The sequence below is a fragment of the Peromyscus eremicus genome, chromosome 7 (genome assembly GCF_949786415.1).
Source record: "Peromyscus eremicus chromosome 7, PerEre_H2_v1, whole genome shotgun sequence".
Taxonomy (NCBI): domain Eukaryota; kingdom Metazoa; phylum Chordata; class Mammalia; order Rodentia; family Cricetidae; genus Peromyscus; species Peromyscus eremicus.
In genome coordinates this window covers 112,176,768-112,192,643 of record NC_081422.1, presented here as the reverse complement: position 1 = coordinate 112,192,643, position 15,876 = coordinate 112,176,768, and the positions used below count along the sequence as shown (strand labels likewise).

General features: G+C 41.4%; 1 protein-coding gene across 1 annotated transcript; it reads left to right on the top strand.

Annotated features, from left to right (window-relative positions):
* Window positions 1-903: 903 nt before the first annotated feature.
* Window positions 904-1,704, top strand: LOC131915698 (proline-rich protein 23A3-like). The gene has a single exon (XM_059269100.1). The coding sequence runs from the start codon at window positions 904-906 to the stop codon at window positions 1,702-1,704; it is 801 nt and encodes a 266-aa protein (XP_059125083.1).
* The last annotated feature ends 14,172 nt before the right edge of the window (window positions 1,705-15,876 follow it).

Sequence of the window (15,876 nt, the reverse complement as noted above, 5' to 3'; positions counted from 1 at the left end):
GCCTTTTCCACAGACTGGCCTAGTACTCCCCATGCAGCAGGCTGGCCTTGAACTCCTGATCTTCCTGTCCTTGTCTCCCAACTTCTGGGCTTAGGGATGTTCTAAAGTGCTCACACTAATACTTTTTAAAATTTCTTTCTGGGATCCAACCCATTGGCCTCCAGCATGCGAGGCAAACACTCTGTCTGTCCTTGGGGTATTTTCTTAGATCAATTCTTTGCACGAGATACCATATGAATCTGAAATAGATTTTGGATTAAATTAAAAAATAGCCATATACAAATATTTAGCCACTGGTTTTATTATCAACCTTGATCTCCAACGAACAAGTGAAGTTTCACTTTGTTAATTTCCATTTCGGTTTTATTTTGGGAATGAAGAAAACTTCTAGGACCTGGTATGTGGGGATGGGACAAAGAATTCATGAGAATGTAGGAAGGGGTTGGGAAAACGGTTTTCCTGTTTCTATCTGTTGCCCAAAACCAGGCATTACAAACCGTAAAGACATGCAAAAGTCGATTTCTCCTCTGGACCACCACCACCACCACCACCACCACCACCACCACCACCCAATAACACCTGTGCGCATACACACACACATGAATCCTTGCACACAGGTGGGTTCTTGAAGGTTAAGGGTCACCCTTTGCCTGGGTCCCGCCCTGCCTGGGTGGGGCTTTCTTGGAAGCCAGGCTTAAATAGGGACCTGCGGTCCTCTCCAAACACTATTGATCAGTCAGTCATCCTGATCACATCTTTCTCCTAGAGGGTCCACAGAGTCTCTTGCAGAAGAAGCCAGACGACAGCTGTCCCTGGAGGAAGACCAACAGTGCACAAGTCCATCAGCTGCATCAGACCTTGTCTTGCAACTCTGGTCAAGTGCCAAGGCCCTTTGGCACCATGATGCCAGGAGCGCGGCCCTGCAGCCCCACCGCCAACCCGCTGCCCTGCTGGGCACCGCAGCCAGAAGGACCCAAGCCTGCCAAGCGCCGCTGCCTCCAGCAGGCACAGCCAGACCTGGAAGCGCCCACAGGGCCGGCCAGCGAGCAGCTCACCACCACCATGTTCCTGCCTGCTGGCCTTGCTCTCAAACTCCATCTGGAAGGCGTCGACCTGCTGCTGGAGCCTGAGCCCGATTCGGTCATCACAGTGACGCTCCCTGGACACACCATCACCGTGGTGCCCGAGGATCTCCAGGACTCCCACCAGCCTGGACAGCCTGGCTTCTTGCCCTCCAGCCATCAAGAGGCCGCTCTCCTGGAAATGCCCCAGGACCACCAGGTCATCCTCCAGCGGGGATCCTCCGGCACATGTGTAGCAGACACCCAAGGCTGGGGAAACCCCTCTGACCCAGGTGAAGACGCTCAAGGAGGCTTAGGAGACTTCCTGAGGCCTATGCCATGGATGGATGCTCCAGCCGGCATGGTCCCGGGGATGCTTCTTCCCTTCACCGGGGTGTCCAGCCCCTTGTTCCCGGGCCAAGTGCCATGTCCTTGGGGCCCATCAGCCCTTCCTGGTGCAGAGAGATATGCTCCCAGCTCCATCTGGAGCCTCAAAGGCAGCATGCTGTGGCCTCTCCCCAGCTCACCACTGCAGCCTCTCCCTCCATCTCCTCCTCCTCCTCCAAGTCACCAGGCACAGGACCCTCAGAGTCACCAGAAGCTCTGGCGCCCTTGCTGCAGGGCCCGGAGGCGCCTCTTCTAGGACAGAAAGGACTGCTCTCTGGACACACAGCACCTTGGACACTCACCTGGCTGCCCTATGCATTCCCGGTTGCACTCGAGACACCAAACAACCCAACATTGAGCCTGTCTCCACACAGGTGCTTTTTGCAGCCCACCAGCTTCAAAAAGAATGGAGACACTAGATCTCACCCCTGAAGTGAAAACGCTGCCTTCCAGAACCACAAAACCTGCTTGTCAATTCAAGGCTTCATCTCAAAACCTTCCACATCCTCCTCATTTGCATCGCTGGCTCCCTGGACAGACACTCTCAGTGTCCCCTCTTTCAACGGAACCAAGAGTACTGGGTTTGCTACGCTGCCACTGTCCTTTCTGTGTTCCCTCACTGGATGGAGACTTGGCCTTGCCTTGGGCCTCTTGGACAGTTCAAGCTGCTGCTCCTCCAGGAACCAACGAATACCCCCAGTGGGAGAAGATGGTTCCTAGCCCTGAGTGTATGATGCTTCTCTGCTTCTTCCAGCCATCCCTTAACCTGCTGGAACAGTCTTCCCTTGTCTATCTCCTCAGGACAACCAAGGCTACACAGTGAAATGCCATCTCAGAAGACAAGGCTAACAAACGAACAAACGAACACACAAAAAGACAGCTGCTGAAGGAAGCAGTTGGGGCAGGAGAGCTGCCATGTGCCTTTAGCTCCCAGCCCTGGAAATCCAGAGGCTGCCTAGCAGATCTCTCTGAACCGGAGCTTGCTCTCCAACAAAAACCTCCACTTTCATGACTTACTTTTGAAATGCCGTTCTCCAGAGCAATATTTGTAATTCCAACTTCACTTATAAATTAATAAAATTTGTGGACCCCAGTATGTGAGGCTTGTAAAAGTATTTTGGAGAGAGAGTTGGAGAGAGAGAGGGAGGGAGTTTTTGTTTGTTTTTCTGTGTGTGTGTGTGTGTGTGTGTGTGTGTGTATTTGAGAAAGGACAATAAAACCACAAGCAATCTGGGGGACTGTGTGAACACACAAATTGGTTGAAAATCAGTCTGCTAGTGAAATGGAAGGTCTCACCTTCCCTTGGCCCCACCGAGTATAAAGCAATATGGAATGTATCATCTTCAATAAGAAACATATTAAAATGTCAATTGTGGGAAATTGCTTCCTGCTACCCATATCAAGAGAAATAGGTATCTTTAAAAATTGAAATAGAATTAGAACACACAAAGAAATGAACACACACACACACATACACACACACACACACTAAGCCACGGGAATTGATGGGGTTCAGTGGGAAAAGGTAATTTTTTTAGTAAGATATGACAGGACCATCATATTTCACATGAAAAGTGAAACTGAATAACTATCTGGTGGTTTTAATAATCCATTCCATCCAGATATGAGGTTCAATTGTGCTGAGTGTGGTGGCCCATGCTTCCCACAGCAGCAGTGAGGACCCTGAGAGAAGAATGGGAAGGGGTCAGGTCGACACTGGACACACTGACCTTTGGTAAACCTGACAGAGAGGTAAACTGGGAAAGGTAACATGGGAAACTCTGAGGAGCAACTGAGTGTGGAGGTTCACGCCTATAATCCAGGTGAGGGCAGCTGGATCAGGAGTTGGAGCCCACACACAGCTACACAGGAAGTTCACGGGCAATGGGGGCTGTAAGGGACAGTGTCAAAGAGATCAGAAAGTAAAGAGGGACTGGAGAGATGGCTCAGCCCTTAGAGTAGTGGTTCTCAACCCATGGGGAGAGGCCACTTTGAGGGGTCAGAGGTCCCATGTCAGGCATACTGCAGAGCAGATATTTTCAAAACAGTTCATTATAGTCGTAAAATTACAGTTATGAAGTAGCAACAGAAATAATTTTAGGGTTGTGGGTCCTCAATACATGAGGAACTGTTTGAAGGGTCCCAGCATTAGGACGGTGGTGAACCACTCACTTAGAAGGACTGTCTGCTCTTGGAGCACCCACAGGATGGCACTTAATCACCTGTCACTACACTTCCAGAGGATCTCTAACACCCTCTTCTCTCCAGGCTCTTCTTTGCCCCAAGTGCATGTACACTAACAAAGGCCTACAAATTTGCACATAAGCAAATTAAATATAAATAAATAACGGCTTAACATAAAGAATGAAAAAGAAAAACGGAAGTTAAGAACTTCTTTTTTTTTTTTTTTTAAAGATTTATTTATTTATTATGTATACTGCACATATCTCTGAAGGCCAGAAGAGGGCACCAGATCTCATTATGGATGGTTGTGAGCCACCATGTGGTTGCTGGGAATTGAACTCAGGACCTTTGGAAGAGCAAGCAGTGCTCTTAACCTCTGAGCCATCTCTCCAGCCCAGGTTAAGAACTTCTTAAACAGGGAGTGTGTGGTGTCTAATCTTGGTTGTCATCTTGATTCTGTCTGAAATTAACTAAATGGCAGTGGTCAAGTATACCAGTGAGGGATTTTTCTTGATTGAATCATTTGAGTTGTGAGGACCCAATTTGAATCTGGTTCTTTAGAGGCGGAAAGATTCCCAGCACAGCAGGAGAAGGAAGGTGTTGGTAGATGCAACCCAGCTTTTGGGAGGTAGAGACAGTCAACCAGATGTCCAAATTTATCCTCACTGCATAGTGTGTTTTGGGCCAGTTGGGTTGGGTACATGACACTCTTGCTGAAAAGAAATGCTGAAAGTATTTCTAAAGTCCTTAGAGTACTTTGAGGAATAAATAGGAAAAGGAACAGAACCAGCAAGAGGAGAGGTCGTGGAGTATGAATTAAATCAAGGTCTTGTAGATGTAATTCTGAAAGGTTTTATTAAATAAGAAACACAGAGCCAAATGCAGAGTTAAAAGCCCCAGAGGTCAGAGAGCAGTAGCTGAGAGCTGAGACCAAGACCGCATTCTTCCCACCCATTGATGCTGCCGTCCTTCCCCTGAGAAAGAAAGACTACTTCCTGTGTGTCTGTCTTTTTATTGACTCTCTGTTCTGCCTTCTCATTGATTGCAAACCCAACCACATGACCTCCTTGTTACTGCCTGTCTATACAGACCTCCGGTTCTCTATGGTTGGTATTGAAATTAAAGGTGTGTGTCTCCAAGTTGTCTATGTCTTTAACACACAGACTCTGACTGCCCTGTGATCAGATTAAGGGCATGTGCTACCACTGCCAGACTTCTGCTATGGCTTGCTATTAGCTCTGACTCCCAGGCAACTTTATTAACATACAAATAAAATCACAAATAAAATATCACCATATTTCCCCTTTCTATTCTAATAAAAAAAGTTATAACTAATACAAGAAAAACTATATACAAAAAGTTCAGTAACTATATGCAATATATTCAAGCAATAAATACCTAAACAATGTCTAGTCCATTTGCATTTGACAAACTCAATGAAAATAATTCCATTATCTATCCTATTTTGGTAAGGCCAAAATGTACCTGATTTACTTTCTATCTTAACTTATATTACTAACAGAAATATCTTATAAAATCTTTCAGATTTATACACTTACACCTCTTTAGTTGGTTTCTTTTCTAAAATTCTTAACAAGGAAAACTATAATTATCTAAACTTTAACTAACTACTACTATCTAGTCTTCAACTCCCTCAGAGACTCAAGAAGCAAATAATATTACCTAAAAAAAATAAAAACAGGAAGTGCACGCAAGCGGCTTCCAAAAAAATGTGAGTTGACAGAAGCAGCCAGCAGTCTGGACAGTCACCCGAAGTTTTTCCGAAGCATTGGGGCATCATCTTCAGCCTATAAGCTTAGTGTATCTGACAGACTCATTTGTGAACTAGGATGTACACAAGGTCAACAGTTCAACCTCACATTTGGTGAGAGCAGTCCATGTGCCAGAAACACCTGAATTCCACTAGTGTCCTGCCATGATTCATGATTTTAAATTCTGGAAATGGTTGATGTTTTTGGAATTCAGCTGTCCATTCTTCTTGGCTTGTGTGTGTGGCTTCATCTCGGTATCCTGTTCTTCTCTGCATCCCTTTCTTCTCGGCTTGTGGGTGGCTTCAACTCCTTTATTAAATGCCAGTTCACCATTGAGAGGTTAGACTCCATCAGCTTAGTTACTCTTCAACAATAACTGTTTCAGCTGCTGTTCCACTGCATACCAGAAGCCATCGGCCCACTGCCAGTTCAGCTGCCTTTGAAAACAGGGCACTTTACCATTTCTGGATTGCAAAAGCCACTTCAGGGATGATGCGATATTGTCCTGGTCTCAGAAGATGCCTTATGTTAAAGCCACAACCACACTTGTCTTGGCAAGAATCAGTAGTCCTTTGTTTCATGTCGTGTCTGTCCATTTTGTCCTGTTTGTCAGCAGTCGATTCGAGGATACTTTGTTGTACAGTGGCTAACTTTTGCCATAATGAAATTTAACTCCATATGCAGTTTCTTCAATGCCCATATTTTCTCTGAAGTAAATTGGTACTGACAGGAGCCGACATGTCTCATAGTCAGAAAAAAAGGAAAAAATTTCTAAGTTATTAAAACATTTTAAATGCCATATTCTGTAGTTCTCTGAAGGATCTGAAGATGACCTATTTATCTAAAATATATCTGCTCAATCTTGAAAACATAACTAATATGACTACAAGTTCAATTGTAATGTCTAACTACTAACTTTCATTTCTTTATATCCTAATAGTTGGTAATAATAACATTCAAGGATCAGCAAATTGCATTACATTGTTAAATGAACAGTGTAAGTACAATATTTTTAACAAGATTAGATATATACATATAGCATTTTCTAACAATATCAATCTCAATATATATAATTTGTATACAATATACAAAAATCCAATCCAATGCAAAGTATTTAAAACTAGTAGTTGTCTTATAAAAGTAGACTCAATAATCTATCTTTTTATCTATTTCATATCTATATCTTCTCTTTATTTTTCCGAGTAGATTCAATAATCTACCCTCTATTCTATCATTTTTATGTATCTCCTTTTTTTTTTTTTTAAACAAGAACCTTAAATCTAATCTCCCTTAACCGGGCGGTGGTGATGCACACCTTTAATCCCAGCACTTGGGAGGCAGAGCCAGGCAGATATCTGTGAGTTCGAGGTCAGCCTGGGCTACCAAGTGAGTTCCAGGGAAGGCACAAAGTTACATAGAGAAACCCTGTCTCAAAAAAACAAAACAAAACAAAACAAAACAAAACAAAAAATCTAATCTCCTTGGCTTAGTCCCTTTCCTACTCCTTAACAACAACTTGTAACCAACCCTCCTAAGCAATGAAATTTATCCCAGACCCAAAAACCATTAGAAGACCAAAAAACCACCTGCCCCACACCACCTCTTTGGGAATGTGGGTGTTGTATTCTTAAAATTGCTTCCTGCTAAATATAGGCAAAGGTGTCTTTATTCTAAAAAGAAAAATTTTGGGTTAATTGTTAAATTCTAGGAAAGGTAGCTATATCCTTTGTTGTCCAGTCTGTGTATAATGCCAAAGTTTGGGGATTATCTCAAGTCCTTATCCAAGTAGTCTTTCAAACTGGATCATCTCAGCTAGCCATATCAAAATTGCTCTGAGCAGTTTGTAGTCCAAAGATGATCTGTAGGTGATGTTTGTCAGCTTAGTGGTATTATTATTGTCCATGTGGAATTGTTGTTGTTGTGGGGCCCCATCTTCTTCCTGGAGACTTCAGTTGATGTTATGCCTGGCTGTGATTTCCTGCAGAAAACTGATAAGAGACTTGAACACAAAGACATATATATGCAGCTAATTGAAGCCTTTTTTTCTAGAATTAGTTAGTACTCTATATGACCATTAATATCTTAACAAAGTTTAAAATGTATATATATTAATCTTGTAAATTTTGATATAAAATTCATACTTTAAGAAAAGTTTAAAGAATCAGAATAGAATCAAAGAATTGAGATTAGTAGTAATAGCATAGTCCCTTAATTAATTTGTTTTTCTCCTGTCCCATATCAGAAGATGGCTCTTTCTTCTGGCATGATACAGGGAGTTTGCATTTTCCTTTTAACAACATGCTTGAGTTTAAAGAAGGAGAGAGCCATTCTCCAACTCCAAAGCCAGCTTTAAATTTTAATTGAACTGGGACTACAAGAAGACCAATAGTGTTAAATGTCTTCCGAGAAGAACAGAAACAAACATTTAGGAAGACTTATAAAATTTTTTAGATGATATACCCATAGGCCATTTTACTCTGTTTCCTGGGATAGATGATTTGTCCTTTTTCTTCAGTTGTCTCATTTGTCCAGTGTTCTTCAGATTCCTTAGCCTTCATTCTCCTAAAGACAAAAACAAAAACCTTTCCCCAAGACTAACTTTGGGGAGGTTCCTGTGGTGGTATTTTATTTGTACTGAAATGTGATTTTAATTGTATGTTAATAAATAAAGTTGCCTGGGGGTCAGAGCTATTACAGCCATAGCAAGTGCGTGGCGGCGGTGGCGCACGCCTTTAAGGACCTGGAGGGCGGTACATACAGGCAGTGATGAGGCAGTCACGTGTTTGGGTTTACAACCAATGAGAAGGCAGAACAGCTAGACTATATAAAGACATACACACAGGAAGTAGCCCCTTTTCAGAGAGCTCTCTTGACTGAAGAAGATCGCTGAAGCAGGAAGGGTGAGGCTCTTAGCTCTGACCTCTTGGCTTTCTTCTCTGAATCAGCTCTGTGTTTCTTATTTAATAAGACGGTTGGTTACATCTACAGGTTCCCTTTTGGCAAGTTATATCTGATTAAATGAAAAGGCATGTGTTAACGGTATAAGTTAGTTTAAATTGGATGGTCATGTTGGTTGATGAACTATCACCTCTTCTAATTAAGAGGTCTCTCTTGTTCAAATTGAACCTTTATCAATTTTGATGGTATCCACAGCTTATCTTCTCCTGTAGAACAAAAGCAAAAACCTCCATCTCCAACCTAACACATATCCTGGTTTCCTTCTGAGGCCAGCACATCCTTAAAGTATATAGGGTGATTTAATTCTGTAGTTTTTTCTATTATCCAATGTCTCTCTGTAGCTGTTGTTCCTTTCTCATTAGCATTGAGAAAATTCAAAGTTAATAGAGCATTATGCAGTCTATTTCTGGGGGGTTTTGTTACCCCTTTCTGTTTATTTAGCATATCCTTTAGAGTTCTGTTTGATCTTTCTATAACTGCTTGTCCTGTAGGATGATCTGGTATACCTGTAATATGCTTTATATTGTAATAAGCAAAAAACTGTGTCATTTTAACAGAGATATATGCTGGAGCATTGTCAGTTTTAATTTGTGCAGGTATACCCATGATGGCCATAACTTCTAGTAAATGAGTGATTACAGAATCAGCTTTTTCAGAACAAAAAGCAGTTGCCCATTGAAATTCTGAAAAAATATCAATGGTATGGTGTACATATTTCAGTTTTCCAAATTCTGCAAAGTGAAACACATCCATCTGCCAGATTTCATTCCTCTGAGTACCATTTGGGTTACATCCTGCTGGTAATGGCATCTGATTGTAAAAGGAACAAGTAGGACATTTCCTTACAATTTCCTTGCCTTGTTGCCAGGTTATGAAAAAATCCTTTTTTTAAACCTTTACTATTGACATGATGTTTTTTATGAAATTCTGAGGCCTCCAGCACATTTCCTATCAATAATTTATCAATCTCATCATTACCTTGTGCTAGAGGGCCTGGCAGGCCAGTATGGGATCAGATGTGAGTTATATATAAAGGATGATTCCTATTCCTGATTATATCTTGTAACTGAATAAAGAGTGAAGTTAATTCTGATGCATCAGGGATAAATTCTGCAGTCTCAATATGTAATACCACTCTTTCAGCATACTGAGAGTCAGTAACTATGTTGAGAGGTTCTGAAAATTCCATTAATACCAACAGAATAGCACACAATTCTGATTTTTGAACTGAATTATAAGGACTTTGAACCACTTTACTTAAATTTTATAATTTATAGCCTGCCTTTCCTTGTTTGTTTGCATCTGTATAAATTGAATGAACTCCAGATATGGGTTTTTCCCATACAATTTGAGGCAAAATTCAACCAGCTTTCATTATAAGTTCAATTCTATTGCTTTTGGGATATTTGCTGTTAATCTCTCCCAAAAAAATTACTGCAAGCTCTTTGCCAAGGTTCACTTTTTGCCCATATATTTTCAATGTTCTCCTTAGTTAAAAGTATGACAATTTCTGCTGGGTCTATTCCTGTTAATTGACAAAGTCTCAATTTTCCTTTAAAATTTTTTTTTCAGAGTTAAAAGCCCAAGAGATTAGAGCACTAGGGAAGAGCCAAGACTACCTTTAGCTTACCACTCACTGCTGTCGCTTCCCCTGAGAAAGCATTTCTTCCTGTCTGAATTGTGTTTTTATTGCCTTTCTGTTCTGCCTTCTCATTGGCTCTAAACCCAACCACATGACTTCCTTGTCACTGCCTGTCTATACAGACCTCCAGGTCTCTGTGGTTGGTACTGGGATTAATTATTGGTGTCAGCACGCTTGGCTGTTTCCTTGACCACACAGAGACTCTGCCTGCCATGTGATCAGATTAAGGGCGTGGGCTACCACCACCTGACTTCTGTTCCTGGCTTGCTAATGACCTCTGATCTCCAGGCAACCTTTATTTATTAACATACAAATAAAATCACACTTCATCACAATTAAAATATCACCACAACAGATGGTTGTGAGCTGCCACATGGGTGCTGGGACTCAAACTTGGGTCCTCTGGAAGAGCAGCCAGTGCCCTTAATCACTGAGACATCTCTCCAGCCCCTTGAGTGCACTTCTTAATGGCAGTTACAAAGAAGGTTAGGAATGCCACCTAAGCTTCCTTTCCTCAAAGCATGTGAATGGTGCATCCTTTCTCCTAGAAGGCTCGCATCCTGCCTTCCTACCCCTTCCATATTTCTTATGATTTTTCTTATTATTTCATTATTCTATATTTCTCATGTGGACTGTGGCATTCCTAGAAAAAAGATTTTTTAAATTAATTTATAAGTTAATTTTATGTAATTGTATGTTTGTCTGCATGTATGTCTATATACTGCATGGTTGTGGGAGTCCATGGAGACCAGAAGAGTGTTGGATCCGCAGGAACTGGAGTTACAGATGGTTATAAGGTGCCATCTGGGTGCTCGGAACTAAACACAGGTCCTCGGCAAGAGGAACTAGTGCTCTAAACTACTGAGCCATCTCTCCAGCACTCCCCACCCCAAAAAGATTTTAAAATGAAGATTCCAGGGGTCACTGGTCAAGACAGTCTATCTAAATCAATGGGCTCCAGCTTCAGTGAGAGTCACTGTCTCAAAAACATGAGGTAGAGGAGCAATTGAAAAAGCCACCCTGCCACTGACCTCCAATCTACACGTGTGCACACCTGCACACACCTGCATACACCACACGTGCAACAGCACACAAAAAATAAAAATAAAAGAAGTTGGAGCATGAGTCTTTCCTCCTCATGTATGTAGCAGGTTCAGCTGTACAGCAGCTTGCTGTATGTCATTCATCATAGGACTCTACACAGTGCAACATGGCAGTTCATAGGAGTGGCCCTGAGACCCTATGTAGGCAGAGTGCTGAGGATGTGGCACAAGATCCTGACACTTGGAGCCATTTTGTGAAGGAGAACTGTTTCCCTTAGGTTGAAGACATTCTGCTCCTGTCTTGTCTGTTTACAGACTAACCAAGATTTCTGACATCCAGCTGGGTTTGAGAAGAATAATAATTTGGCCCAAGAGTCATTATTTGCAACAAATTTGTAAATGGATACATCTTTATCCTAGTGTGACCAGATCTGGCTTTTAACCCACTGTCCTGGTTGTATTTCTGTGGCTGTGATAAAACAACCTGGCATAAAGCAACTCGGGCGAGAAAGGGCTTATTATGCCTTACAACTCCAGGTTACCGTCTGTTACTGTGGGGCAGTCACAGTGGTGGGGACTTGAGAGAGCTGGCTACATTGCATCCAGCCAAGAGCACAGGGAATTAAATGTATGCATGCTCACTTGCTTGCTTGTTCTCAGCTCAGTTTCTCCATATCACACAGCTTGGTGCAGGAGGGGTGGCTGCTAGGTGCTACCCAGTGTGGGCTGGATAATCCCTTATCAATAAACTTAAGACAACCCCTCCCCGCCACAGACTTGTCTACAGGCCAATCTTATGTGCTTCATTGAGGCTCTTTTCCCAGGTGATTCTTGGTTGGATGTGGATGTAACCATCTTATTAAATAAGAAACACAGAGCCAATTGCAGAGTTAAAAGCCCAAGAGGTCAGAGCAATAGCTAGGAGCTAAAAAACCCTTTTTTACCCTACTGCCACCGCTGTCCTTCCTCTCAGCAAGAGGCTGACTTCCTGTTTGTCTGTCCTTTTATTGACTTTTTGTTCTGCCTTCTCATTGGTTGTAAACCCAACCACATGACCTCCTCATCACTGCCTGTCTGTACAGACTCCAGGTCTTCTATGGTTGGTATTGAGATTAAAGGCGTGTGTCTCCATGCTGGCTGTATCCTTGAACACACAGAGATCTGCCTAGCTCTGCCTCCCAAGTGCTGGGATTAAAGGCATGTGCCACCACCTCCAGCTTCTGCTATGGCTTGCTATTAGCTCTGACCCCCAGGCAACTTTATTTATTAACATACAAATAAAATCACATTTCAGTACAAATAAAATATCACCATATTTCCCCTTTTCTATTTTAATAAAAGGAAAAAAGTTATAACTAATATAAGAAAAACTATATACAAAAGTACAATAACTATATAACATATATACAAGCAATAAATACCTAAAAAATATCTAGTCCATCTGTATTGGACAAATTCAGAGAAAATAATTCCATTATCTACCCTATTTTGGTAAGTCCAAAATGTACCTGATTCACTTTCTATCCTAACTAATCTTCAACTATAACTAACTAATCTTCAACTCCCTCAGAGACCCAAGAAGGAAATAATATTACCTAATAAAAAATAAAAACAGGAAGTGCATGCAAGCAGCTTCAAAAAAAAAAAAAGTGAGTTGACAGAAACAGCCAGCTGCCTGGACAGTCACCTGAGGTTTCTCTGAAGTGTTGGGGCATCATCTTCAGCCTATATAGGCTTAGCGTATCTGACAGACTCATTTGTGAACTAGGATGTACACAAGGTCAACAGTTCGACCTCACATTTTGTGAGAGCAGTCCATGTACCAGAAACAATAAGCCACGTAAAGATGAATATTACACAGACAATCTGGATTTGGAATTTTTAACTGAAGCTAGATATTTAATTGTAAGGGCAGCGGAGTTAAACCAATATGTATATTTTAAAGGTACCTTGACTTCAAAATTTGGATCTAAGGATATGTTGCTTTGGAAAGGAGCCTCTGTTTTTGTTCCCACAGAAAGCCAGAGGCTATGGATTTGTTCCAGATTAAGATACATCAGGTTTGACCAGCCAAGACCCCCTGAAAGGTCTCCGATGACACCATGGCCCAGATGATCCAACATCCAGAAACTTTTCAAGGAAACTGGCTCAGACGATACACCCTCATGGACTATTCCATAATCCTAAAATTTTCTTTGTGTCCCCATAAGATACAGTGCCCCCCTCCAGCAGGAAGTAGTAAGAGAAGCCACGCCCCAATTCCCAAATATACCAAGCTGGCTTTAGAGATGAAATTGGCTCACTCCTTCTCTAAACCCAAGCATATTGCTAAAACAAAAGGTTGAGAGAGTCTTCTGTCCCATATCAGAAGAGCCCTCTAGTGTGGGACAGAGAAAAACCAATATTTTTATTTAAAACAGGTTGATTATAAATGAGATCTCTTTCTAAAGAAGAAAAGGGGATATGGTATAGATATATAGGATATAGAGATAATAGGATAAAAGGGTAGATTAATAAACCTACTTTTAAAGAGCAACAACTTGTTTAAAATGTTTTACATTGGTATAGATTTTAGTTTATTGATACAAATTTAAAGTTAATTTTGTTATACTGTGTATATATTTCTACTCTTGTTTAAGGTATTATGTTTGTACAGCTCATTTAAAATTGTAATGGATAATTAAGAAATAGATTAATAATTAGTCATCTATAATAATCATACTTGTAGCCATGTTAGTTAAGTCTTCTAGGTATACATAGATATATTTCAGATAGATAAGTAATCTTCAAATACTTCAAAGACCTACAGAATATGGCATTTAAAATGTTTCAAAAATTTAAACTTTCTGGACAGTGAGACATGTCTGCTCCTGGCAGCACCAATTTACTTCAGAGAGGAGGATGGGCATCAAAGACACTCTATATGGAGTTTATTTTCTTCTTGACAAAAATAGCCATTTGGGCAAGAAACTGTTCTTGCCTGGACTGCTTGATCGACTGGACATGCAGGACCCATAAGAAAGTAACCACTGAACTTGGCTTGGCAAAATGGTCCTTCAGGTTCCTGCTTCGCAGAGGAAACTGCCAGACATTCTACAGGACACTGAGAAAAATGATTGAGAGACTCTAGCCCTGTGGGCTAAAGACAGGTGCCCCAACTTTACAAGAGAACTTTGGATAACTGTCCAGGCTGCCAGCTTTCTCTGTCTACCTTACAAGACTCCCAAAAGTTGCTTACATCCTTCTCCCATTTCTCAGGTAGTAGTATATCTTTCTGAGGTCTTTGATATAGTTGAGGACTAGAGATAGTTATAATTTTCCTTAGTTATGATAAAAGATAAGTTAGATATGAAACCTTAGACTCACAAATATAAGATAGAATATTTTCTTTAATTTTGCCAAATAGACTAGTTATTATAAATAGACTAGATATTATAACTGTAATTCTTGCTTGATAATTGTTTTGTTATCTGTAATTTTACTACATAAAAATTAAAACCAGCCAGGCGTTGGTGGCGCACGCCTTTAATCCCAGCACTCGGGAGGCAGAGCCAGGCGGATCTCTGTGAGTTCGAGGCCAGCCTGGACTACCAAGTGAGTCCCAGGAAAGGCGCAAAGCTACACAGAGAAACCCTGTCTCGAAAAACCAAAAAAAAAATAAAATAAAAATAAAAAATAAAATTAAAACCTTCCTTTTTGAAAAAAAGAAAAGGGGAAGTGCTGTGGGATGTTCTGTATGTTAAATGTGTTGCTCTGATTGGTTAATAAATAAAACACTGATTGGCCAGTAGCCAGGCAGGAGGAAGTATAGGCGGGACAAGGAGGAAAAGAATTTGGGGAAGTGGAAGGCTGAGAAGAGAGACTGGCAGCCACCGCCATGACAAGCAACATGTGAAGATGCCGGCAAGCCACGAGCCATGTGGCAAGGTATAGATTTATAGAAATGGGTTAATTTAAGATAAAAGAACTAAATAACAAGAAGCCTGCTGTGGCCATACAGTTTGTAAATAATATAAGCGTCTGTGTGTTTATTTTATAAGTGGGCTGTTGGACTGCCAGGGCTTGGCAGGACCCGAAGAGGAAACTCCAGCTACAGTTGGATCAAGTTGACAATGAAATCCAACCATCATTGCCACTTCATCTATATTGCTCATTTGGAACCAATGTTCAGTGTTAGAAACAGTCGTTAAGAGTAGGTGGGATTGCTAAAGCTCTGAACAACCAGATCAGACTCTCATTTCCTGCTACCCTTTGTATAGTCATGAGATGCAAATATGCACAATTGTAAGAAAGCTTACAGGAGCATTTATTAAACACAGCTATCCAAAAGATTTATAGCCTGAGAGAAAATTACTTCTGAAGAAAACATTGGGACGATAAAGTTTCCAATTAGTGTGCAGTTTCTGTCAATCCCTCCCTGCGTTGTGCTCCTAAATTGTAAATACACTCTATTATGAAAACCCTTCTTAAAGCAATTCTGAAACACAGGCAGGTGAAGACGCCTCTGGTAGCACATGCATGCATTAAAATGGGGAGTAGGGTGGTGGCCAGGCGTTCACCAGGATGGGATTCTTCTCTTCAACTTTTCTTATATAGTGTCCATAACAGTAGTTCTGAAGTAGAGAGACTCAGAAGACTCCTAATGGTATGTGATCTTACAATCATAAAAAGTTAACGTTGTCTGGAGAGTTGGAGTAATTGCTTAGTGGCTAAGAATGCTTGCTGCTCTTGGAATGGACCCAAGTTCCCAGGACCCATATCAGGTGGCTCATAACTACCTGTAACTCCAGCTCCTAGGGATCTGACACTATCTTCTGGCCTCTGTGGGC

Bases quoted from the DNA above. Each gene is read 5' to 3' on its own strand.
- LOC131915698 (XM_059269100.1), top strand. From the start codon at position 904: ATGCCAGGAGCGCGGCCCTGCAGCCCCACCGCCAACCCGCTGCCCTGC.